At 54.8% G+C, this 25,681-nt stretch overlaps 2 protein-coding genes across 2 annotated transcripts in view; both read right to left on the reverse strand.

The window, feature by feature from the left end:
• Positions 1-4,265, reverse strand: part of SETD2 (SET domain containing 2, histone lysine methyltransferase) — a 50,010-nt gene extending 45,745 nt beyond the window's left edge. The window contains exon 1 of the mRNA XM_050307859.1: positions 4,116-4,265. Coding sequence (XP_050163816.1) covers positions 4,116-4,153 — 38 coding nt within the window. The 5' untranslated portion in view covers positions 4,154-4,265. The remainder of the gene's footprint in view (positions 1-4,115) is intronic.
• A 2,059-nt stretch (positions 4,266-6,324) lies between these two features.
• On the reverse strand, positions 6,325-25,639 carry KIF9 (kinesin family member 9). Its single transcript, XM_050337149.1, has 22 exons — positions 25,550-25,639; positions 24,550-24,627; positions 24,062-24,180; positions 23,221-23,308; positions 22,507-22,672; positions 22,276-22,382; positions 21,195-21,419; positions 20,456-20,539; positions 20,237-20,329; positions 19,382-19,529; positions 18,581-18,645; positions 17,875-17,952; positions 17,108-17,176; positions 16,370-16,474; positions 16,040-16,095; positions 15,428-15,590; positions 14,547-14,686; positions 10,735-10,943; positions 9,988-10,167; positions 8,430-8,545; positions 7,206-7,310; positions 6,325-6,543 (listed from the first exon to the last, which is right to left on the reverse strand). The coding sequence occupies exons 1-22, from the start codon at positions 25,637-25,639 to the stop codon at positions 6,436-6,438; spliced, it is 2,592 nt and encodes an 863-aa protein (XP_050193106.1). The 3' UTR covers positions 6,325-6,435.
• Positions 25,640-25,681: the final 42 nt, after the last annotated feature.

Genomic DNA, 25,681 nt, shown 5'->3' on the forward strand with positions numbered 1-25,681 from the left:
GAATATCTTGGGAATTGCTCTCCATCCCATGAAAGAAAATAAAGCCCCTTCCTGCTCCTTTACACCTGGAACTGGCACTAAAATTCCAAGTTGGGAATGGGTTGTGCAGGGAAACCCCAAGCACCAGGCTCTGGAGTTTTTCCTGTTGCATTTCCATGCAAAAGGCTGGGAAAAAAAAATCCTGGGAATGCCACACTTTGGATTTCCAGCTGCTGGTGCATTTCAGGAAGGAAAGCATGGAATTACAAAGAGATCCTGGGAAAGCTGGAAAATCTCAGAGCAATGGGGGAAAAGACAGTGGGAATCCACTGGAAAACAGGGATCCAGGTGGAGGATTCCCCAGGCTCCAGCACAACATTAAAATTATGGATCCAGTGTTGACTCCTGGCTCACAGTCTCCTGAATTTTAGGTCCTGATCCAGAATATTCCCCTGGGATCTCCCAGGAATTGCAGCCTCTGGGATGGATCCCCAAAAAGCTGAGATGCAGCTGCAGGGATGGAGCAATTTTAGGGAAGTTTACCCTCCAAAAAAATGGGAAAAGAAGAAAATCCAGAGCCACACTGGGACTTCCTCAGGACTTTTCCTCAAGGAGTCCTAAAGTTCTGGAAGGAACAATGGCCAGGTGTTTATAAATCCTCTCTTCCCTTCCAAATATCCACCCAAACACATCCTATTCAGAATTCCAGCAGCAGATCCAGGCACAGGATTCCCAGAGAAGCTGCAGCTGCCCCATCCCTGGAAGTGTCCTGGGCCAGGTTCCCAAATTCCCCTTTCTCAAACATATAAAGAGAGTTTTCCTACAATAATCCAGCTTTTCAGACACACTAAAGTGGGAAGACGGAGCTGGAAACCCCTTGGATCCAGCGAGAGCCAAGTCCTTTCCCTTCTCCCTTTCCCATCCCATGGGACCATCACTAACAAAGGGGAGGAGCATTCCAAGGGAAATGCAGGTGGAAAATGCAGCCCTTCCCTCCCATCAGCATCTCCCAGGTGGATTGGGACACACCCATGGACCTGGTTTGGGTCTTCAACCACAGCACATTTTCCAGGAGCTTGAGCCGAGGGAATCAACCTCCTGGATGGTTTTCCTTAGGGAAAAGCAGCAAACAGAACCCAGGTTCCCACAGGAAGCAAAAACCAGCAAGTCCCAAAGTGACGCCGACACGGAACAGCCCCGGAGGCTCCACAGCTCCAAACAACAGCAAAAATCCTTCGGAACAGCCACAGCCAAAAACCTGGAATTCAAGGCTGTCTGAATCCACCTCAGGCCACCTTAACAAACCCAGTGGAGCATTCCAATAATCCAGTCCTGAATCCCAGCCCCTCCAAACCACCCATGGACACACCAAGCCCCACCGGTATCACTGGTGGGACGGCTGGAAAACCATCTCCCCCAGGGCGGGGCTGAATTCCCGCTGGGAGGGTCTCCATTTTCCATCAGAACACAAGGACATGAGGGAAACAAATCCTTGGAGCTCTCGACTCCATGAGATGCCATCACCAACACATCACTTGTCCCAGAGGTTCCTCCACGCTCGGGATGAGGCGGACGGGGACGATCTCGGAATCTTCTTCAAGGAAGCAACGACAGCACCGAGAAACATCCATCAAATATCCACCAAAAACAGGATTCCCGGAGAAACCGCGGCTGCCCAGCCCTGGAAGTGTCCAAGGCCAGGTTGGAGCAAGCTGGGCTGGTGGAAGGTGTCCCTGCCCATGGCAGGGGGTGGCACTGGGTGGGATTTAAGGTCTCTTCCAGCCCAGACCAGTCTGGAATTCTGAGCAGGTCCAGGTCAGCATCAGGCAGCTCCAAGGAGAAGCTCCACGTGGAGTGTGGTGGTGGCTCCAAGCTCTGGGAATGGGGTTGGCCCAAACTGGAGGTTCTGCTGGAAGCTGCAGTTCTCAGGAATCCAAGCTCTGGATGACAATGGACACGGAGAGCGACCGACCAGGGAAAAGCCGGACAGAGTTTCTTTCCCAACAGGAAAACTCCAGGAAAAGCCATTGGAATGGATGACATCCACCTGCTCCAGCCAGCACGGAATCCAGCTCAGCAGCATCCCTGGAAGGGTCCAAGGCCAGGTTGGATGGGGCTTGGAGCATCCTGGGATGGTAGGAATGTCCCTGCCCGTGGCAGGGAGTGGGACTGGATGATCCTGAAGGTCTTTCCAAACCCTGGGAATAATTCCCAGGAAAATAAGGCTGAGCCCAATGATTTCCCAGGCTCTATTCTCACCACCAGGCTCTGCCCAACACTCTCCCAGCAGCACAATTCCAACACTCTGAGCCACAACAGCAACTCATCCCAAAAAACCAAAGCAAGCACATCCCTGCTCATCCAGCAGGTACAGGATAGGGACAGGGACAGCCACAATCTCCGGCAGCACATCCCACAGCCACCGGAGCTGGGCTCTAATTCCACTCTTCCCAAACACCCAACACATCCTGGGACATTTCTAACGACCTGATAATCCCAAATAATCCCCTTCCCCAGGGCAAAGCTCTGGAGCACCCCCAAACCAAGACACAGCCTTAAGGAAGGCGGCAAGGACACGCCAGGAACACTGGGATCCACGGCAGGGACGCGGAAACACAACTCCTAAAAACACCAGGACACGCCTGGGAACTCCCTGAGCCCCAGCACGGAACTGACACCCCGAGGAAACCCCAAATCAGGACAACTCATCAGTAATTCCATAGGGAGCCGTCAGAGAATCCGCTCCAGCTCCTTCCAGCAGCCCAGCTTGGCACCACCGGACACCTCCAGACAACAAACGTGTGACAACCCCGAGGCTTTTGGATCCCAAATCCCACCTGCCGGCACAGCCTGCAGGGCCAGGATCCCTCCCAGCACTCCAAACTTCAAAGGTGAGATTCCTAAATTGGGATAAAACTTCTGGGATCGACTGGAGAGCCCTTTGGACCCAGAGGGTCCCTCGGGAAGGGGACAGTCACTCCCCCCCAGGGATAAGCTGAAGTAAATCAGGCTTTACTCCAGGTTCTCCTGCCCCAGGAGCAAAACACAACCTGGATCCTGAATCCAATCCTGCATTCCCCACTCATTTCAGATGGCTCAGCCACCGGCAGCGTTTCACTGGGACAAGGGGAAGCTGTTCCTCAGCTGCTCCAGGTGGGCACGGCCAGAACCCGCTCAGGAAAGGTTTGCTCCGTTGTCCTTGCTCAAAAACCCCACTATTTTTAGCTTTTCCCGCAATCCCGCCATGGCACGGGGGGTGCTCCGTGCCAGGTGTCTGCTCCAGAGCCGGCAGAGTTTACAGAGCCCCCGAGTCCTTCGCCAAGGAAGTCTAAAAATGTAAAAATAGCGTTGAGAACCGGCAGGAAAAAGGAGCGGGGGGGGGGAGGTGAGAAATCCAGCGGGGAAGGAGTGACTTTGCTCGGGAGAGGCGATAAAGCCGGAGGCCCGGGCGGGATAAAGGGGGTGGGTTGGAGAAATTCCCCATCCAGAGGAGAACCAGAGTTCCCGGCCATTAAACTGCTCCCCCTTCCCTGGCTCCTTCCTCCTGGCAGAAAATGGGGTCAGGGCAGGGGCCGCCCGGGGCCGGGCAGGATTCAAGGCGTAAAATCAAGACGGGGCTCGCTAAGCAGGAAAAAATAACGTTAATAACAATAACAACAATAATAAAGGTGGTGGTGAAAAATGGCCCCGCGGGGAGGCCGGGACACGTCCGCACGCTCCGCCCGGCTCCCCCCGCGCTCCCCCGGGCAGGGACGGGACAGGGACAGGCACAGGGGCAGGGAAAAGGGGGACACAGGGAAAGGGGGGACACCGGGAAAGGAGGGACATAAGGAACGAGGGGACACGGCCGCCCCCCGCCCCTGCCGGCCCCGGCGCGGCCGCTGCCGCCCCGATCCGCCCGCCCGCCCCGCGCCCGCCCCGGCCGCGGCCATCACGCAAGGCCGGGGATGCGCGGCCTACCCCGGGCCGGAGGGAGAGCGGGGCGAAGGGGACGGGGAGCGGGAAGGAAGGAAAGGGGTGCGGGAGAGGAAGGGGAAGGGTCGGGAAGGGCAGTGGGAAGGGACAGCGTCCCGGGTGCCCGCGGCCGGCGCTGCCCGGCGCCGGCGGGCCCGAGGCCGCGCAGGGCCCGCGCTTACTCCGGCGTGGGGTGCTCCGGGTCGTAGAAATCCCCCATGGTGGGTGGGCGGGCGCGGGGCTCCGCAAGTGCCCCCTGGCCGGGGAGGCCCCGCTCGCCCCGTCGGGGCTCCTCACATGGTCCGGCGGGGCCCCCCCGCCACCCGCGCCCAGCCCGGCCCGGCCCCGCCGCGATCCGCCCCGGCCGCGGCTCCTCCTCCCGCCGCTCCGCTGCGGCCGCCGCGCTCCGGGACACACCGGGACACACCGGGACCGGGATACACACCGGGACACACCAGGACTGGGACCGACACTGGGCACACGGCATACAGGACACACTGGGACACACACACCGGGACCGACACCGGGACCGGGATACACACCGGGACACACCGGGACCGACACCGGGACCGGCACCGGGACACACCGGCACCGGGACACACACCGGGACCGACACCGGGACCGGGATACACACCGGGAAACACCGGGACCGACACCGGGACACACCAGGAAACACCGGGACCAGGATACACACTGGGACACACACCGGGACACACACCAGGACCGAGACACACACCGGCACCAGGACTGGGACACACACTGGGACCGGGATGTTTTCAGAACCATATTGGGATCACCCCTGGGATCACCCCCGGGATCACCGGGGTCACACCAGGATCAGCCACGGTGTCACCAACATCGCATCGGGATCAGCCATGGAATTGCCGGGATCACCTGCAGCACCAACGGGATTTTCTCAGGATGTATCAGGATCCCCCCCAGGATCCCCTGGGCCACACTGGGATCAGCAGCAGGACCACTGGGATCTCCTTGGGGTCAGCCACTGAACCACCAGGATCCCCTCGGGATCACACCTGGATCACCCCCAGGATCACCAGGACCACAACAGGCAACTGGACCACAGCAGGATCAGCCACAGGATCGCCAAAATCTCCCCAGGATCACTGGGATCATACTGGGATCACCCCCAGGATCAGCGGAGCCACACCAGGACCCGCCACTGGATCCCCAGCATCTCCTTCTGGAATCTCCAGGATCAGATGGGAGATGACCAGGATCACACCCAGATGAGCTGCAGGACTGTTGGGATCACCGGGGCTACAGCTGGATCACTCATGGGATCACTGGGGTTACACCCGGATCACTCATGGAACCACCAGGATCTTCCTGGGATCTCCTCAGCATCACCCTGGGATCACCCCCAGGATCACTGAGATCTCCCCGGGGCCACACCAGGATCTCACTGGTGTCACCTTTGGGATTGCCAGGATCAGCCCAGGGATCACCAGGCCCCTGGATCACCCACGGAACACCAGCACCCCAGGGAGCACAGCACGGGCAGCAGGGACCCACGGGGATGGGGTGGGAAGCAGGGGAGGGTGCATGGGCAAAGGAAAGCTCAGCTCCAAGTGTGTGGAAGTGTTTTCTTGGGAAATCCAGCCTGGGTTGAACTTCCAGCAGCTTTATGAGCCTTTGGAAATACATAATTCCAAAGGAAAGGTGATTTCTGGGCTGCTCTCTGACACTCTTCCGGGAAGCAGATGTGGTTATGGGAATAGAAGGAAGCTCCAACATACTTCCAACTTCCCAAATTATTTGGAGGGAGCTGGGGGGACTCAGCCTGGAGAAAAGGAGGCTCAGGGGGGACCTTCTGGCTCTGCAACTCCCTGACAGGAGGGGGGAGCCGGGGGGGGGTCGGGCTCTGCTCCCAGGGAACAGGGACAGGAGAGGGAACGGCCTCAGGCTGTGCCAGGGGAGGGGCAGGTTGGATATTGGGAAAATTTCTTCCTGGAAAGGGCTGTCCAGCCCTGACACAGTGGTGGAGTCCCCATTCCTGGAAGAATTGCAAAGCCCTGTGGATGTGGCACTTGGGGACATGGTCAGTGGTGGCCTGGGCAGTGCTGGGGGAACAGTTGGACTCGATCTTGGAGGGCTTTTCCAATCCAAACCATTCCATGATTACCCATAAATTAACCTTTGTTGTTTCATTCCCTTCTCCAGGCACATCCAACCAGCAAAGACTTGTTGCTCCAACAGGAACGAGCCCAGGAGACCAGTGGCTCCAGCACCAGGAAAGAGGGAGGTGGGAGCAGCCTGGGTTGTCCAGAGGCTCAGGAAAACCAGTGGTGTTTGAACTCCCTGGCTCGTGTCCCGTGCAAACAGCGGGATCGATCCCCAGTGACCGTCCCAACCTGCACAAAGGTTGGATGCTTCGATTTTCCCAGTGTTTATTCTTACAGATCGATGGTGGACACGAGCAGGAGGCACTCTGGGAGCTGGCATTCCTCAGGGAATGCTGGCATCCAGGCTGAGCCCAGCCTGCTACGTGCTGTGCAGGCAGGAGAGGGGTTTGTTCTTCCCAGCAGCCCTGAGGATCCCGGCTCTCCTGCGCATCTGCTGCAGGGCCAGCATGGTCCTGTCAAAGGTGTGCTGGGAACAGGGAACACAAAGGGATCAGCTCGGATTGCACAGCACAGTTCTCACCTCTGAAAGCTTTTTACCTGAAAAATGAAACCAAACACCTTCCCAGCCTTTCCAGGGGGCGCTGGGAAAAGCTGGAAAAGTCCCCGTCACACCAGCATTGCTCTGCTGGTGGTAGATCCCAGCAGGCTCCAAGGAGGGCACAACAAATCCTGGGATATCCTCCTGAGCACTGAAAAGCTGGTTTTGAAATGTTTTCATGGAATCCAGAACAGTTTGGGTGGGAAGGAACCTTAAGGATCATCTCATTCCAACCCCCCTGCCATGGGCAGGGACACCTCCCACTGTCCCAGGTTGCTCCAACCTGGCCTTGGACACTTCCAGGGATCCAGGGGCAGCCACAGCTTCTCTGGGCAACCCTGTGCCAGGGCCTCCCCACCCTCCCAGCCAGGAATTCCTTCCCACTATCCCATCTCTCCCTGCCCTCTGGCAGTGGGAAGCCATTCCCTGTGCCCTGTCCCCCATCCCTTGTCCCCAGTCCCTCTCCAGCTCTCTCTGGGGGTTCCATTCCAGGTTGGACAGGGCTTGGAGCACCCTGGGCTAGTGGAAGGTGTCCCTGCCCGTGGCAGGGGGTGGAAGGGGATGATCCTGGAGGCCCCAGCTGGGGTTACCTGCTGCTCAATCTTCATCTTGGCCCTGTAGAAGGGGGTGGATCCCGGGCAGTCCGGCAGGTTGGTCTCCTGCATCCGCTCAAACCTGTCCTGCTCATCTTCATCCTGCAGGGAAAAGCAGACCCCATCCCATGGGAAAAACACACCTGGAGACACGAGTCAACTGCTCCCATTCAGTTCAGCCACATCTCCAAAGCCTTGGGAGTGAGAGGTTCCCATTCCTTCACCTTAGAAGGGCAGATTTGGGCAGGACTTTGGGTCAAGGTTTGGGGCTTTCCCAAAGAAAGTTCCCTCGGCCGTGCTCTGTCAAGAACTTCCCACAGGACAGTCCCCCTTCCATGCAGGATAATTCCACAGAGTCCTGGATGGCCGAGCTCAGCACGGTCCAGCTCCCAGCTGATGTCCATCCTGGGCTGCTCCAGGGAAAGTCGGGAAGGTGTGAGCACACATGGCTTGAATGAAGGACCATTTGAAAGACACCAGCCTGTATTTGGTGTTTTCGTGCTGGATTTGGCACTTCCAGGGATGGAGCAGCCACAGCTGCTCTGGACAACCTGTGCCAGGGCCTCCCCACCCTCCCAGCCAGGAATCCCTTCCCAATATCCCATCTATCCCTGCCCTCTAGCACTGGGAAGCCATTCCCTGTGTGGAATGTCCCTCCTCTGGACTCTCTGCAGCAGCTCCACGTCCTCCTGCTGCTGTTCCCAGGGCTGGGGCAGCTCTGCAGGGGGGTCTCACCTGGGGGGGCACAGGGGCAGGATCCCCCCCTGCCCTGCTGCCCACGCTGGGGGGATGCAGGAATTTTGGGAAATGAGAATTTTACAGGAATGTGCTTTTTCAGGATCAGGAAAGGCCCTGGCACCCAAAGCGGTGGTTCCTGGCAGAGACCTCGCCCAGTCCCAGTTGCCACAAAAGGAAACACAATAGTCTGGCTGCAAGCATTGGATCCCTCAGGCTGGAAAGCAGGCTGGAAAGCAGGCTGGAAAGCAGGCTGGAAAGCAGGCTCCCAAGCACCCTCCAGCTCCGGGCACTTCGCCCGATTCCTGACACTCCACATTCCCAGGTCCCTCGGTCACTGTCCTGTTTTAGCCTGTAAATGGATGTGGCTCCAGACAGCCAGTCCCCCTCTGCCTCACAGAGCACCAGGTCCTCCCCTTCCTCCTCCTCCTCCTCCTCCCTGGTCCCCTCATCACCCACCAAGGAGGACGAGCAGAGCCAACTCACCAGGCACAGGACCCTGTTGATGGGAACCATTCCAGGCCGGATGCTCCCACCGGGCCTCAGAGCTTCCCGCACATCTTCAGGGATGAGGAAGGCCTCGTTGTACCAGATCTCAAACTCTGCAAGGCACAGGGGGGGCATTCACAGGCTGTAACAACCCGAGGGACGGCAGGGGGATGGTTCTCCCTGCCTGTGGATCAGGAGGGATCTCAGTGCTCTTAAACCCTCAGAGGGGAGCTCAGAATTCCAAGGTCTTGAGTTGAAACTCTCAGAAAAGTTGATTTAAGGGCGCTGGGGGCTGTGCTGGAGGTGGTGGCTGCTCCTGGGGACATTCCCTGGCCACGAGATGGCACCACTCCTGCAGCCCGTGGATGGATGGGGATCATTCCTTTGGAATGGTCAGCACGGCTGGGGCTCGGGTTTCAATCCCACCCGCTCAAGCACAGCCACTTGCCATCCCATAATAGCCCGTGACAACAGACAGCAGGTGGGAATTCTGTCCTTATTAATCCCAGGCATTTCCCAGGCACTGCACTGCTGATAGGGAGAGTCTTGGACATTTGAATAAACATCTGGAACGCCCAGAGGTGCCAAACCCGGATCCAACGGGAAGCAGTGGCTCAGTTAGGATTTGGCCCTGTCCATCCCTGGCACAATCCCTGGCATTTCCTCCAGCGTGGGATGCTCTGATGGATCCAAGCTGTGCCCTGGCACGTTTGTAGAAATCAAGTGTTGCCATGTGCAGAACATCCAAATGTTTGGGACTCTGGCATTTTGTACAGGGAGGGCAAATCCAGGGATACAGCAGGGGGAGTGAATGCACAGATGCACACGTGGAACACACCAGGAATTCACAGGGATCCCTCCCAGAGGAGTGACCGAGCTCTGCTCCCTGCCAAGGCTGCAGCTCTGGGACCTGGAGCTCCCAGGGGGAGGAGGATCCACCTGGAATGTGGAGCCAGAGCCCTGTCCCAGGGCAACTCCTTAACCACCACCTCTGGGACAGAAAACCAGGGAGGAGGTGCAGGGGCAGCAGTGGGAGCACTGCTGGTAAATTCCTGGTGGAAAGCTTTGTCCCAGCGTTGCACCTACTGGAGTGACCACGGAGCAGGGTGTCATTATTTGGGAGAGAGAAGCTGCAGGAATTCAGTGCCAGGACAGAGAGAAAAGCCACTTAACAAGCGATAAAATCTGGGCTAGAAGGGAACAGGGAAAAGGACAACAAAGGATGGGAACTGCCTGGAGTGCCAGGACACAGGGAATGGCTTCCCACTGCCAGAGGGCAGGGAGAGATGGGATATTGGGAAGGAATTCTTGGCTGGGAGGGTGGGAAGGGACTGGAATGGATTTCCCAGAGCAGCTGTGGATGCCCCATCCCTGGAAGTGTCCCAGTCCAGGTTGGAGCAGCCTGGGATAGTGGCAGGTGTCCCTGCCCATTCCAGGGGGTGGAATGGGATGATCCTTAAGGTCCCCTCCCACCCAAACCATTCTGGGATTGGGTGATGCTTGTGAATGCTCCAGTCTGATGTACCCAGAGGCTGCTGAGCCTGCTGATCCATACCCAAGACGAGCCTTCTCCTGCACTTATCCACCAGCTCCTGGCAGTACTGGATCTCTGCCTTGAGGTCCTGCAGCTCAGCATAACCAGCCTTGTGCTCTTCCTTCAGCTCCTTCAGCCTCAGGATGAGGGAGAACTCCTTCTCATCGATGATGACCTGGCCCTTCTCGTCCGTGTATTCCCCTGGAGGGGAGAAAAGGAGAGGGATATCCCTGGGGAGGGGAGAGGGGAGGGACAGGGGGCACAGCCTGGAGGAGGGGCTCACTTGGATCCCACGGGAAAAATCCCAGGGAAGCTGTGGGAAAGGATTCAAAGGCTAAATCCTGGTCAGTGCTTTGGGACAGTTAAACCAGTGCTACTGAGAATCACGGAATGGTTTGGGGTGGAAGGGAACTCAGAGCTCATCTTGTCCCACCCCCTGCCACGGGCAGGGACACCTCCCACCAGCCCAGGTTGCTCCAGCCTGGCCTTGGACACTTCCAGGGATCCAGGGGCAGCCACAGCTGCTCTGGGCAACCTGTGCCAGGGCCTGCCCACCCTCCCAGCCAGGAATTCCTTTCCAATATCCCAAGGGTAAAGCCTGAGGAGCTCAGCTCAGCTCAGTGAAGTGAGGAGGACTCAGGTGACAGCCCAGCCTGTCCTGCTGCCCTGGCAACCAGCAGTGCTGGGTTAGTGGTCTCACCACCCAAAACTCCTCGAAGCCAAGAGCTCCCTCCCTCTGCCACATCCCTGTTGGCCACAGGGACTCACCCTCCTGCCACCGCTTCCGCTTCTTCCCCTGCAGGGCCTGCCTGAGTCCCTCCATCTCCCGCCTGACCTCGTTGATCCTCCGTGCCACGGAATTGCTGCTCCTCTGCCTGGCCAGGAGGATGTTCTTGTTGTCCCTGAAGATGCTGCTGATCTCCCTGCCAGCCCCCTGCTTGAACAGCTCGAACGCCTCTTCCTTGGATGGGGGGAAGCTGAAACCAGAGAGAGATGTGGGGAGGTCACTTTGTTCTGCTCTGCAGCACAGAATCAGGGAATCAGGGAATTGGAGAGGTTGGAAAAGCCCTCCAAGATCACCGAGTCCAACTGGACCCCAGCACTGCCAAGGCCAGCACTGACCATGTCCCCAAGTGCCACATCCACAGGGCTTTGAAATCCCTCCAGGAATGGGGACTCCACCACTGTGCCAGGGCTGGACAGCCCTTTCCAGGAGGAATTTTCCCACTATCCAAAATAAATCTCTCCTGGCACAGCCTGAGGCCGTTCCCTCTCCTCCTGTCCCTGTTCCCTGGGAGCAGAGCCTGACCCCCCCCGGCTCCCCCCTCCTGTCAGGGATTGCAGAGCCAGAAGGTCCCCCCTGAGCCTCCTTTTCTCCAGGCTGAGCCCCCCCAGCTCCCTCAGCTGCTCCTGCTGCTCCAGCCCCTTCCCAGCTCCCTTCCCTTCCCTGCACACGCTCCAGCCCCTCAGTGTTCTGTACCTGGGGACCCCAAACCTGATCCCAGGATTTAAGCTGCCTCACCATCCTTGGGAATGGCCATGGATGAGGTTTGTTGGGATCCTCCCTGAGGATCTCTCTGTTCCAGCATCAATCCCGTGCCAACCTCCAAACCCACTGCCCCCCAGGATGCTCCCAGAGCAGACACCATATTCCTCAGGAGATGCCTCAGAATTCAGTATTCCCTGGAAAGCAGGCCCCTAATGGCTTGAGTTTCCACAAAAATAATGGGTATTGTTCCTCCGTATTGTTAAACAAATGCCTTTGCTCTTTCCCTGCCGGATTCCCAGCGTGGATCAGCCACCTCTGCTAACCAAACCCTGGAGCTCCCTGCTTTGCCAGCCCCACAGTGCTGCTGCCACGGCTTTGAAGCCCTGCCTGCTCAGAAAGTCTGAATTCCAAGTGGGATGTGTCACTCCCGACTTTCCCATGAAAAGGCCTTGATGCCAAGATGCCCCCGGGAACACCAGCTCTTATTCCAACAGGAACCACTCGGGGCAGGAGGGGGGAAAACATCACCCTGTGGGTGCTGCAGGAGGTTCTTTGGAGAGCAGGATGGATGTGGCAGCAGAAGGCAGAACCCCAGAATTCCAGAATGGTTTGGGTTGGAAGGGACCTTAAGGATCATCTCAATCCAACCCAGGAACCCTCCACATTCCCCGGTCCAGCCTGGGCAAATCCAAGCTCTGACTGCTGCCATCCCCTGACCGACCTCTTAAGGGCATTTTCCAGCTCCTCGAGGACTGTGGGACGCCATTCCCGGGCCAAACTCCTGGCAGAGGGCTGTAAACAAGAGCCACTGGGCAAACTGCCACAGCTCCTGCTCCCACAGCCAGCTCCAAGCTGCTGGAATTGCTGTGGGATGTGCCTTGTGCAGCTGCAGCTGCAGCAGCTCCTCCTGCCAACTGCAGGGATTTCAGGGAACACTCGGTACGTGTGGAGGGCACGGAGGAGCACAGGGAATGTGCTGAGGAGCTGCAGGAGCACATTCTCCTGTGACAGTTCCACTGTGACACCCAGAACACACAGCCTGAGCCCACAGCAGGGCAGGGGGATCCTGCCCCTGTGCCTCTCTGAGACCCCCCTGCAGAGCTGCCCCAGCCCTGGGAACAGCAGCAGGAGGACGTGGAGCTGCTGCAGAGAGTCCAGAGGAGGCCCCGGAGCTGCTGCCAGGGCTGGATCCCTCTGCTCTGGAGCCAGGCTGGGACAGCTGGGGGGGTTCCCCTGGAGAAGAGAAGGAGCCAGGGAGACCTGAGAGCCCCTTGCAGGGCCTAAAGGGGCTCCAGGAGAGCTGGAGAGGGACTGGGGACAAGGGATGGAGGGACAGGACACAGGGAATGGCTTCCCACTGCCAGAGGGCAGGGATAGGTGGGATATTGGGAAGGAATTCCTGGCTGTCAGGGTGGGCAGGCCCTGGCACAGGTTGCCCAGAGAAGCTGTGGCTGCCCCTGGATCCCTGGAAGTGTCCAAGGCCAGGTTGGAGCAACCTGGGCTGGTGGGAGGTGTCCCTGCCCATGGCAAGGGGTGGCACTGGATGATCCTTAACATCCCTTCCAACCCAAACCATTCCATGATTCTCTGATTGCAAGGACCCATTTCCATGACTGGGGGGGTTTGTGGCTGACATGAGGTGTCTCTGCACTTTTCCTGTTAACCAAAGGGGAAGGAATGCTGTAATTTTTGGAGACTCTCCAATTAAAAGTCCAACTGACCAGGACAGAACTCAAAGCACACAGAGGTCACCACCCCCATCGACATAACGGGGTGCTCAGGGTGTTCCCCAAACCATTCCTGTCCTGTATTTCTACATCCAAGCACTGAAGATCCCCCAGTCCCTGCTGTTTGCTCTGTAGTTGTACTCAGGGAACACAGACTGGTCCCTCCAGAGGAAACACCACCTGGCAAAGGGGATCTACTCCCCTCCAGGGTTACCTGGGCTGCTGGAACTCCTCCCCTGAGGAGGAGATTGAGAGCTCTCTCTCACTATCTGTTCTATCCTGCTCACTTGCTCCCTCTTCCTCATCCACATCCTTGGTGGGACTTTCTTCCTGAGTTTCTGGTGGTGCAGAACCTTCCCTTTCCAGGGAAGGGCTCACAAGTTTTTCCTTCCTGCCAGGGTGGAAAAGATGAACCAGATTAATTAATTGCTTCATCAGAGGGAAGTGGAACCAGAGCTGCTGTGTCCCTGACATGGGGACTTTGGGGAAATGTCAGCAAGGAACCAAGCAGGGATTTACTTCTGTAAATGGAAGGATCTTTCTCTGCTCAGCACTGGCTGGCTCCCCCTTCCCTCCCCAAATCTCTCCTCCTTCCCTGCTCCTCTGCCAGCTCCCTCCCTGCCTCATCCCCTGCCCATCCCTGCCTGACCAGAGCCGGGCACTGCCCAGTGCCACGTCCTGCCCTTGGGTCTCAACAACCCTGCAGTGCTCCAGGAGTGGGGAAGAGCAGCTGGAGAAGGACCTGGAGGTGCTGGTGACACAGGCTGGACACGAGCCCAGGTGTGCCCAGGTGGGCAAGAGGCCGATGGCACCTGGTTTGTGTCAGCTCTGGTGTGGCTACACCTCAGATGCTGGGGCACTTCTGGGTCCTCAGGACAAGACCTGGAGGGGCTGGAGAGTGTGCAGGGAAGGGAAGGGAGCTGGGAAGGGGCTGGAGCAGCAGGAGCAGCTGAGGCAGCTGGGGGGGCTCAGCCTGGAGAAAAGGAGGCTCAGGGGGGACCTTCTGGCTCTGCAATCCCTGCCAGGAGGGGGGAGCCGGGGGGGGTCGGGCTCTGCTCCCAGGGAACAGGGACAGGAGGAGAGGGAACGGCCTCAGGCTGTGCCAGGAGAGATTTATTTTGGATAGTGGGAAAATTCCTCCTGGAAAGGGCTGTCCAGCCCTGGCAGAGGCTGCCCTCCCCATCCCTGGAAGGATTTCCAAGCCCTGTGGATGTGACACCTGGGGACATGGTCAGTGGTGGCCCTGGCAGTGCTGGGGGAGCAGCTGGATTTGATGACCTCAGAGGGCTTTCCCAGCCTTGACAATTCCCTGATTCCATGATTATCAGAGAACAGGAAGAACTGTCTGGTGCTTTTTAACTCACTTGGTCTGCTCATCACTCTTCTTGTCGTCCTTCTTGTCCCCGGGAACGGGTGAGGAAGAGGAAGTTCCAGGCTCCAAAGCCTCCTTCTGCAGCTTTTCCACTTCCTGCACCAAACCATCCTCCAAATCACCCACACCTCCCTGGGGACAGAAAGGAAGAAACCATCTGGCAGCACCAGGGAAGCTGAGCAGCCCTTCCCCAGCAGCTCTGCCTTCCCATTGATCTGGAAATTTCTGCCATCCCATTGACCTGGAAATTCAACCCTCCCTGTTGGAGTCCACAGCAGGATTTATGGCCTATGGGTGATACATATCCCTGGCTCCAGAAATTATGAGGATTAAAAGAGGGAGCCCAGCAGAGCCAGGTGATCTGACCTCACCTTCTACAACTCAGATCCAGACAGGGCACCTTCTAGTTTCTATTTTATAGGACCAGGGGGAATGTTTAGATGGGACACTGGGAAGGAATTCCTGTCTGTCAGGGTGGGCAGGCCCTGGCACAGGTTGCCCAGAGAAGCTGTGGCTGCCCCTGGATCCCTGGAAGTGTCCAAGGCCACTGGAGCAACCTGGGCCAGTGGGAGGTGTCCCTGCCCATGGCAGGGGGTGGCACTGGATGATTTTTAGGATCCCTTCCAACCCAAACCATCCTGGTTTCTAATGCCCATGTAGTAGGTTAAGGTCAGATAATGGGCCCAATCCTCTGCTGACAGGAGTTCATCTTTATTAACTGGTGCATCTCTGCTCTGGGCACATTTTTTTGCCAAATCCCAGCCCATGATCATTTGTCAGTTTGTTTTCAACAGGGAAAAGCTGAACTTGAGGCAATTCCCATTTGGGCAGCAAAGGAGCCAGTTCTGAGGTGGATTCTGGGCCAGGCATTACCTCCTCCTCATCCTCCTTGTACTCCTCCTCCTCATCATCTTCCAGCAGCCAACCGAAATCAGAGCCAAAGTCAGACACAGGCCTGGCCCCAGCAGGGAACTCCCCCTTGTCAATCAGAATGTATCTGCTCCTCAACTTGGCCTCCACCTCCTCCTGCTGCTGACTGGGGGAGAGAACAGCTCCTGAAGCATCACAGTCCACATGGGCAAACCTGGCATCCTGCCAGCATCAGATTTCCGAAGAAAACCCCCTGTTCTCCCTTTGGCCTCATCCCCAACCCCCCCCCCTTGCCCCTTCCATGCTTCCCACAACCATCAGGACCTTTATCCCACAACCATCAGGACCTTTCTCCACTCTCTTCCTCTCCTTTTCCATCACATCCCTTCGGGTCTCTTGGATATTGAAGCTTTTTTTCTGGGGATATTTTTACACTTTCCATAGGTATGGTCCAGATTAAATCACATTAACTCTGCTCATTCCCATTCACCTTTAATCCAGGTTGGATGGGGCTTGGAGCAACCTGGAGAAGGTGTCTCTGCCCACTGAGGGGTGGAACTGGATGAGCTTTAAGGTCCTTCCATCCCAAACCATCCTGGAATTCCATGATCTTACCTTACAATCACTTTGAACTGTTTAAACACCTCCTGGATTTGCTGGATGCTCACTATCTGAGGAAGAGAGAGGTATAAATCCAGCAATTTTGGTATTCATTCTTTAAAGGGTGTTCCAAATAAACCAATTTAAAGGGTTTTAGGGCTGAGGAAAATTGTCCTCAAGCTTCCAAACATTCAAAAAAAAGAAGTTAAATTACAGTTCTGTAGTGCTTTTGGGGTGAAAAAAAACCAAAAAAAGCCTCTTCAGAAGACACTTCCATTGTGCCTTCCTGCAGGAAAATGGGATGGAATCACTATTTCAGTCCTTTTTCACCAGAAAGCCACTTACATCGATCTCCTCAATGGCTCCTCTCAGGTATTTGTGGACCTGGGATTTAATTGCTGCTCTCTGGGCACCACTCAGGGGGCTGTAAGTCCCGGAAAAATGATTTGCCTGAGGAGCAAAAGGTGGAGAACTGAGGATCAGGGAGTTACAACCAGGTGTGGGGGAGAGAGGAGCACGACGGAGACAAAGCTTTGAGCAGGGCCTGTCGGGGTGGGATGAGGGGGGATGGTTTGAAACTAAAAGAGGGGAGATTCCCACTGGATTTAAGGAAGGAATTCTTCTCTGGGAGGGTGGCACAGGTTGTCCTGGGAAGCTGGAACTGTTCCAGGCCAGGTTGGACGGGGCTTGGAGCAACCTGGGATAGTGGGAAGTGTCCCTGCCCAGGGCAGGGGGTGAGACTAGATCATCCTTAAGGTCCCTTCCAACCCAAACCAGCCTGGAACTCCATAATTCCACCACTGTGGCAAACACCTGACATCACTGTGCCCACTTCTGATTGTGATTTTCGTCACCTGACTTGGCAGGAGACAGGATTTGGGAATCAAACACTCCCCCTCCCATTCCAAACAGCAACAGAAGGGCTTCAAGAGCCCTAAAAAAACACCTGCAGTGGCTCAGGAGTGAAGTTACAACAAAACCTCCCCGTGTGGGATCTCCAGGTTCCCCTAAAGCCCAAAAGATGGTGTTGGAAGCAGAAGGAAGATCCCAATCCCACTGGACACTGGGTTAAGTGATCCTTACAAACATGTCCTGCATGGCCAGTTCCTGCTTCAGGAGTTCAATCTCCTCCTCCAGAGCCTTCACTGACACCTAACAGGGAAAAAAAGGGGGAGCAAATCACCAGATTGTATTGGAGTGGGATAAAAACCCACCTAAAAGCAGCACAGAACTGGCTGCTGGAGAATATCCCAGCTGGAATGGCAGCACCGTTTCCTTCAACACTCCAATTTCAGCTGCTCTGGTTTGGGTTTTTTCCACTCCTCCAGCTGTGAAAGTGCCCTCAGGACACCTAAAACCTTGTGATCCTTGTCCTGAAATTATTCTTGAAGTAATTCTTTAAATTATTTCCTTCTTTACCCAAGTTTTCCTGTTGTGGAGAAGATGTTACTTCACCAGCAGGAATGGGGATAACGACCTGTAAAGCTGCAGGTAGGACTGGGATGATTTCCCCACATATCAGGGGAGTAATGCACAATAAAATAGCTCTGTTGAGAGGTGAATCTCATCAGAAAAAATAGGGATTCATATGCAGCTGAAAGAATTCCCACATTTCAGGGAATATTTACCCACTACAAATGGCTGTTCCCTCTCAGGTAACTGAATACCTATTAAAAAAGTTTAATATTAATCCATTTTATCATCCACCTAAAATTAGCAATGTCAGCTTGGCTGAGAAGGGATAATTTATGGAACTGCCTAATTTGCTTCTTTTTTTTTTTAAGGTTATTACCCTAAATATTAATGAATTTGAGCCGAAATTCCTTCCTCCACTCCCGTTCTTTCCGTACCTCCCGGTCAAAGGTCACGTTGGGAAGCGGCTCTGCTGTGATCCACCTCATCCTGGTGGCAAAGCGAAGGGAAGACAGCTGGAAAACAAGGATTTCAAGGAACTGAAAGAGGTACTGGCAGGGAGATCATTTTCCAGACCTGTTACTGCTTCATTAAATCAGGTCCAAGGACACAGAGATATGAAATTATTTAACTGCTCTGTGTCAGATCCAAGGACGTGAAAATATAAAATCCAGTTACCTGTTTAATTTTAATCCATTTAAAATCTATTTCCCTGCTCCAAGGGATCCCCTCCTGTGTTTTATAGATGTGGTGAAGCCAATTCTGTTCACAAAGGGAGGTTTTCCCTGGTTTTATCGTTTCACAGGTTAAAAACCAACCTGTTGGGAGGTTCCTCCTGATTCCTGACCCAGCTCTGCTGTCAACTGGTGCAATTCCAGCGAGCCCATTCTGTGCTGTCCCATGGAAACCCATCAGAGCTGGATAATAATGATAATTAACACTCCCCAGCGAGCTCAAATTTGAGCTGCCCTGTTTCAGACTCTCCTCAGTCTGTTTCCTGAGCCCTTGGGATAAGATGAGCTTCCCAACGTTTGGGATGAATCAGGCAGGACATTTCCCTGCCAGCACCCTCCAGGGGCTGTTCTTTAAACCAAGGAGCAGCAGGAACCAGGCTTGGATCCTGCAGGAATCCCCTCAACTCACCGTCTCTCCCACGTGAGCAGCTTCCCCACAGATGTTGGTCACCAGGACAGTGTTGCAGTTTCCCCCTGGGGAAAAAAAAAAGTAATAATAAAAATAAAGTGAAGAATAGAATTGAGGGATGCTGTTGTTTGCTTTTCTGGAATTTAATATATGATGTGCTGTTTAAAATAGGGAGGAATCACAGAATCTCAGGATGGTTTGGGATGGGAGGGACCTGAAGGATCATCCAGTGCCACCCCCAGCCATGGGCAGGGACACCTCCCACTATCCCAGGGTGCTCCAACCTGGCCTGGGACACTCCCAGGGATCCAGGGGCAGCCACAGCTTCTCTGGGCAAGCTGTGCCAGGGCCTGCCCACCCTCCCAGCCAGGAATTCCTTCCCAGTATTCCCCCTGAAGCCACTTTCATTTGAAGAAGCCCGAAGGACACAGCCAGAGTGGGACTGCCCCTCCAAAGGGCACAGAGTGACTCCAAAATAAAGGTCAGTTGTGTTTCCCATGGAGTGACGATGCCATGGAAAGATGGGAATAAAAACTGTCATTTCCAGGAGTTTATAAAGGCTGTGTTTTTCAGTATTCCCAGAGGAGCTGTGGCTGCCCCTGGATCCCTGGAAGTGTCCAAGGCCAGGTTGGAGCAACCTGGGCTAGTGGAAGGTGTCCCTGCCCATGGCAGGGGGTGGCACTGGGTGGGCTTTAATGTCCCTTCCATCCCAAACCACTCCATGATAAATTATGGCCTTGGGACTTCATAGAAACAGCATTTTCAGAGCCCTCTGGGGCTGCTGGGAGGCCCAGCCCTTACCCAGAGAGTCCTTGAGGACGTGAGTGAGTTTGCTCTGCCGGAAGGGAATGTGGCCCCTCCTGGGATCAGCCAGGGCCAGGATGATCTGCTCAAGGAACGTCAGGGACCTGTTGATGTAGGAGTTCTCTCTCTGGAGCTGTCCTGCAGCCTGCAAGGCAGATCAGAAGAGGAAGTTTCCATCACGTGTTTCTGGCCAAACAGCAGGAAAAAGCAGATTCCTTATCCAAAAAAAAAAAAAAAACTCCGAGGGTCAGGAGCTGATTCAGCTCCAGCAAATTCATGATCTGGAGCTTTCCCCAGTTTGAAAAGGAGTTTTCAGAGACCTCAGTTTTTCATTACAAGTCTACAAGGACTTGGATTTCCTTCCCAAAGGGTGTGTTTGTCACAGGGCTGGTGCAATTTAAATTCTGGTCAATACAGAATGTTATGGAATCAGGGAATGGTTGAGGGTGGAAAAGGCCACTGAGACCGAGACCAACCAAGCACTGTCAAGGCCACCACTGACCACGTCCCCAGGTGCCACATCCACGTGGATTTTAAATCCCTCCAGGGATGGGGACTCCACCCCTGCCCTGGGCATCTGTGCCAGGGCTGGACAGCCCTTCCCAGGAATAAGTTTTCCTGGGAGCAGAGCCTGACCCCTCCCAGCTCCCCCCTCCTGTCAGGGATTGCAGAGCCAGAAGGTCCCCCCTGAGCCTCCTTTTCTCCAGGCTGAGCCCCCCCAGCTCCCTCAGCTGCTCCTGCTGCTCCAGCCCCTTCCCAGCTCCCTTCCCTTCCCTGCACATTCTCCAGGCCCTCAGTGTCCTGTCCTGAGGGCTCAGAACTCGTGGGATCCGAGGAGTTCCCAGCACTCACCGTGATCTTGCTCAGTCTCTCGGAACCTGCCAGGTCTATCAGGGTGATTTTGGATTTAATGCCTTTGAGATCTGTGTTGGTTCTGGAACGACACTGAGGGAGAACAGGATACAAACTGCACTTGAACTGAAACCCAGGAAAAAAACTGACTGCAAAGGTCCTTTTTTTTAGTCCCCAAAAAGCTGTTTGAATCCCTGAAAACACCCCTGGAGCTCTCACCTCAAGATAAATAGTAAAGATGCAGTGGGATCTGGAGGAATTCTTATTCAGGGCGTGCTCTGCAATCACTCTGTTGGTCTCACCCTGCAAATGGAGACAAAATTCAAGGCTCAGCTCATGGAATTGTGGCTTTTTGAGGAAGAGCCAGGGAACATCTCCCTAGCTCTTTGAGTTTCCTGCAGAACAGCAGCTTTCCCTTCTCCAGGTGAACAACCCCAGCAATCCCAGCCTCCATCAGCATCCTTCTGCTCCTTAAAAAGGGATTTCCAGCATGTTCCAGAGCTCAGGACACCTCAGGCCTGTCGTTACAAAGGCCAGAGAAAGGTTTTAAGGACACCAGGTGGCTCTGGGTGAGAACACACTTCCTGCTTCCAGATCCAACTCTTCATTCCTGGTTTCCCCGTGAACTGAAGGACCCACAAGGAAAAGATGCTGATCCAAGCAATCAAACTCCCCTCACAAATCCCACCCCTTGTGTGAAGGGTCCTGCTGTAAAATCCAACCAGACCACCCCAAACTATCTGCCAAACACCCTTTTCTTGGAGCACCTCCCAGAATCCCCATGCCAGGGACATTTTCCTTGGAAGAACGAGGGCTGCCAAGTTGTCCCACCCACAACCAGGAGAACCAAGAGTGTTGGTTGACCCTCCCTCCTGGCCACACAGCTCCTGCTCTCCTGCCTGCTCCCTCAGCCAACAGAATAATGAGGAGAAGGAGGGCAACATTTGGGTTCTCTCGCCTGAAAAAGGAGGTGCAGGGCCTCCTCCTCGTGGCTGACAGGGTGGATGGACAGACCCCTGACGTGAACCCCCCGAGGGGAATCCAGCACAGCCAGGGGGGGGTTCCTGCAGCCACGGCCCAGCCCCGGGCACAGCAGGTCAAACAGGGCCTCGTTGTAGATCTCCAGGTAGGAAATTCGGACTCTGATGGAGAGAGTGAGGGATCCTGCAGCTGCTTTAAACACCTGCACAGGGACACAGAGATTGTCTCTGATCACAGACAGGATTTTTACCTATTTATGGCTTTCCAGAGAAGATATTTATATGTAGATGTTTATGTGAGATAGAAATAGATAGAAGATCAAAATAGATATGATTAAATAGAGATAAGATATAAATAGGTATTACTAAAATAGATGTGAGATATAAATAGATATAAGGTATAAATAGATGGAAGATATTAAGATTTATATATAAGCTATAAATGTACATAAGATATGTAGAGATATTTATAGAGAGATGTTTCTGAGCAGCTCCAAGTACATCTGGGTGTGTGGAGCTCAATCTGAGCTGTGGTTGCTTGAGGGCTTGACTTGGATTTGGATTCCATGATCCAATGGAATCAGAGAGTCCTGGAATGCTTTGGGCTGGAAGGGACCTGAAGGATCACCCAGTGCCACCCCTGCCATGGGCAGGGACACCTTCCACCAGCCCAGGTTGCTCCAGCCTGGCCTTGGACACTGCCAGGGATCCAGGGGCAGCCACAGCTTCTCTGCCCAACCTGTGCCAGGGCCTTAGAGGTATTTTCCAACCTTAGTGGTTTTATGATCAGTTTGAACAGGATTTGACAAAATGATAGCTTGGCAAACACCCCTTTTGAAGGCTTGGGGAGCTTTGAGGAGCAGCGAGAATTGTCCACTAAACCTCTGTGAAGGGCAGCAAAGCTGCTTTACTTCTTTAATCCTCATCCCTTGGGTGAAATGAAAGGGGAAAAAATGACATAAACCATATTGACTGTGTTAGAACACTTCTATATCAGCGAGAGCTGATCCAAGAGGTGTCCCTGGTGTTCCTCCCAGTCCCTCTTCCCAGATCCAGTACCTGCTGGAGAGCCCTGGGGATGATCCCTCGGTGCTTGTACTCAGAGGTTGCTCCAGTCATGGTGTAAGTTTTACCAGCCCCAGTTTGCCCATAACACATGATGGTGCCTGGAAAATCCCAAAGCAAAAGGATAAACCCAGGGAGGGAGCCTCAAACTGAACAGCCAATGGATCTGCCCTCAAACCAAACCCCTAATTATTACCAAAATAACAAAAACCAGCAACAAATCACCATTGCAGCCACGTAAAGCTTCAGCCACCACGTCCTTGGCCACAGCCTCATAGACCTGGTCCTGGGAGGTGTTGTGGAGAAGCCCATCCATCCTGAAGGACCAGTCAGTGGAGGAGTTGTTCACAGTCCCTCCCCTGGCATCTTTCTCGATGTGGATGTCGATGCTCTGCAACCCCAAAAAGAGAGGGAGGTCAACCCAGCAGCCCTGAGGAGCTCCAGGGATGGAGGACCCGGAATGAAGTAGGAAAGGGAGCACAAACACCAGGATTATTTTACTCCCTTGGGTGGTTATGGATGTTCTAAAAATACCTGGCAATACCCTCAAATTTCTGGGGGTAATTATTCTAAATAGAGAAAAAAAAATGTGGTTAAGCTCATCAGTTTAAATACCAATTATTTTGTGTCTGAATTAGGCAAGAGAAGGTGAAGGGAGGAACTTGCACAGGGGGAACAGGAGCACTGTGCCAAACTGTGGTTACCACGGCAATTCCTCCTGGATCAGTCAGTCCCTGCCCTTCTGAGGGGTTTCCTGGTGGTTGGACACCAGAAGGGCGTTTTCCACAGTCCAAACCCCTGTCAGGCAGGAACAGGGGAACCAACACGCCCCAAAACGTTCTCCATGGCCTTAAAGGGATGGGAAAATCCCGCCTTTTCCATGGGCAAAGCTGAAATCAAACTCCAAACCATTCCCACTCGGCATTTCTTTCACTCTACCTTGTTGTCTGCCCCAAACTTGATCATGTCCTGGGCAAAATGAGCCGTGGGCTTGACCCTCACGAAGGCCTGGACTGGTTTTATTGCTCTAAACAGAGAGGGAAAAACCAGCACAGTAAGGATGCTGCATTCCCCAAAATGCCATTTATACCATTTGTCAGGACAAAGGAGAACTCCAGAGCAGCCAAATTGAGACATTAAGTGTTGCTGAAGGTTCAGCTGCAGTTTTTGTTCTTTATCAAAAGCAAAGAGCTGCTGGGAATCCTTTCCAGCCTCGTCCTGCCTGGAAAACTGAAGGGAGAAGGGTCTTGATTATCCTCATTTCCTCCTGTGTACCAGGCACAGGAGTGTTTAATAACACAATTTTCTTCCTCTTAGGTTTGCAAAGGAAAGTATTTGCAGGAATAGGAGGGGGATTTTCTTTTGTTTGATTTTTGTTGTTGTTTTTTAATATTTTAAATTCCTAAAAAACACCCAAACTTCAGTTTCCTGCAGGAAATATCCAGCCAGGCTGGAGGATCTGCTGAGGGAAACCCAGCTGAGGAGGACTCAGGGATGATCCAGCTGCTAAAGCCCCACCTGAGACAGGTGAACTGAATATTTGGGAATCCCTGGAAGGTGCAGATCCTGCATTTTCCCTGCTCAGTTATTCCCTCCCGACATCCTGCGCTCGATAATTGTGTAATAATTACTGATAACTTCTAGTCTGGGACAAAATCTTCTGAATTTCTTGCACATTCAGGGTTTTGGGGATCTCTCCACCGTTTTCCCTGCTCTGGAATGAAAGGTGGAGGTTGGAGCTGGACCAAGACTTGTTGGATTTCAAACATTTGGGGGATACCTGGAAGTGTCACCACCAGAGAGCAGAGAGGAATTGCTGGTCCACTCCTCCTCCTCCTCCTCCTCCTCCTCCTCCTCCTCCTCCTCCCGGGCCTGGGATCTCCTGGAGATCACGGAAACCTGTCCCAAAAAACCCCCAAAAGTCAGTGCTGGAGAAGTTGGGAATTATTTCTTCAAAGCAAGGAGTACAGCAGGGAAAAGGAGGAAGGGGAAAATCTTGGGGAAGAATTCTCCCCAGGAATCAGAGAGAAGAAATTCCAAAGGAGTGGAATTTTCCTGGCTGCAGCAGTGCCTGTTGCTGGAGAACAGCAGGGACTCCTGGGAGTGTTTATGAACACCAGGAGATGGGAAGGAACAGGATTTCCAGAGAAACTGGGGATGCCCCACCCCTGGAATGTCCAAGGCTGGGTTGGAGCAACCTGGATGGGCTTTCAGGTCCCTTCCCACCCAAAGCATTCCAGGATTCCCAGCGGGCCCAGCTGGGATTACCCTCGAATCAGTCTTTGTTCTGGAGGGAGAGCCTCGTTGCTTTTCCAGCCCCTGAACCTTCTTCTGCTTCTCTTCCTCCTGCCAGGGAAAACAGAGCCCATTCCATGTGAAAAACCCCCCTGGAGAGCCGGGAAAACCCAGCCCTTTGGCCACACTGGACACGGGTTCAGCCACCTCTCCAAGGCCTTGGAATTTGGGAGCTTCCCCTTCCCCAGCTCAGGTGGGCAGGGCTTTGGGAAAAATCCATCTGCAAGGGTTGGGAATTGCCCAGGGGAGCTGCCCCATCCCTGGAATGTCCAAGGCCAGGCTGGAGCAGCCTGGGATAGTGGGAGATGTCCCTGCCCACGGCAGGGGGTGGAATGAGATGATCCTGAAGGTCCTTTCCAGCCTGGAATTCTGTGCCCAGCTGGGATTACCTGCTGGAAGGAGGAGGCAGAACCTTGTTGTTTATCCAGCTGCTCAACCTCCTCCTGCTGCTCTTCCTGCTGCCAGGGAAAGAGGGACCCCATTCCATGGGGAAAGCACACAGCTGGACACACCTGGACACAGCTGGACACACCTGGGCACAGCTGGACACACCTGGACACAGCTGGACACACCTGGACACACCTGGACACAGCTGGACACACCGGGGCCAGCTGATCCTGCTCTGCTGCACCCAAGACGGACCGAGCCATCTCTCCAAAGCTTTGGGAGTCAGGGGTTCCCGTCCCACGCCTCAGGGGAGATTTGGGCAGGAATTTGTGCAAAATGTAACTGGGAGGGTTGGGACTTTCCCAGAGCAGCTGTGGCTGCCCCTGGATCCCTGGAAGTGTCCAAGGCCAGGTCGGAGCAACCTGGGCTAGTGAGAGGGGTGGAAGGAGATGATCCTTAAGCTCCCTCCATCCCAAACCGTTCCGGGGGGAGAACAGGGGGGGATGCCGGGAGGGGGGAGTGCCATGCCTAGGGGACCGATGCCGCCCGCGCGGCCGCTCTCGCCGGTCCAGGAGCACCGACTGACCCTTGCGGAGCGAGGCGGTGACTTCTCCGTCCCCCCCCGGGCCGTGCCGGTGGTGGGGCTGGGGCTCCGGGAGGCGTCCGCGGTCGCCATGGCAGCGGCCACTTCCGGCTTCCCCCTGGCGACGGCGGCTTC

Source organism: Myiozetetes cayanensis, unplaced genomic scaffold, assembly GCF_022539395.1.
Source record: "Myiozetetes cayanensis isolate MyiCay16 unplaced genomic scaffold, myiCay2020 scf1, whole genome shotgun sequence".
Classification (NCBI taxonomy): Eukaryota; Metazoa; Chordata; class Aves; order Passeriformes; family Tyrannidae; genus Myiozetetes; species Myiozetetes cayanensis.

Excerpts from the sequence above, each read along its gene's own strand:
- KIF9 (XM_050337149.1), bottom strand. The coding sequence starts at position 25,639 with ATGGCGACCGCGGACGCCTCCCGGAGCCCCAGCCCCACCACCGGCACG. Across the intron at positions 17,177-17,874 it reads ACGTGACCTTTGACCGGGAG|GTGTCAGTGAAGGCTCTGGA; the intron begins GTACGGAAAGAA and ends TTTCCCTGTTAG. Across the intron at positions 8,546-9,987 it reads CAGGAGAAGGCTCGTCTTGG|AGTTTGAGATCTGGTACAAC; the intron begins GTATGGATCAGC and ends TGTGCCTTGCAG.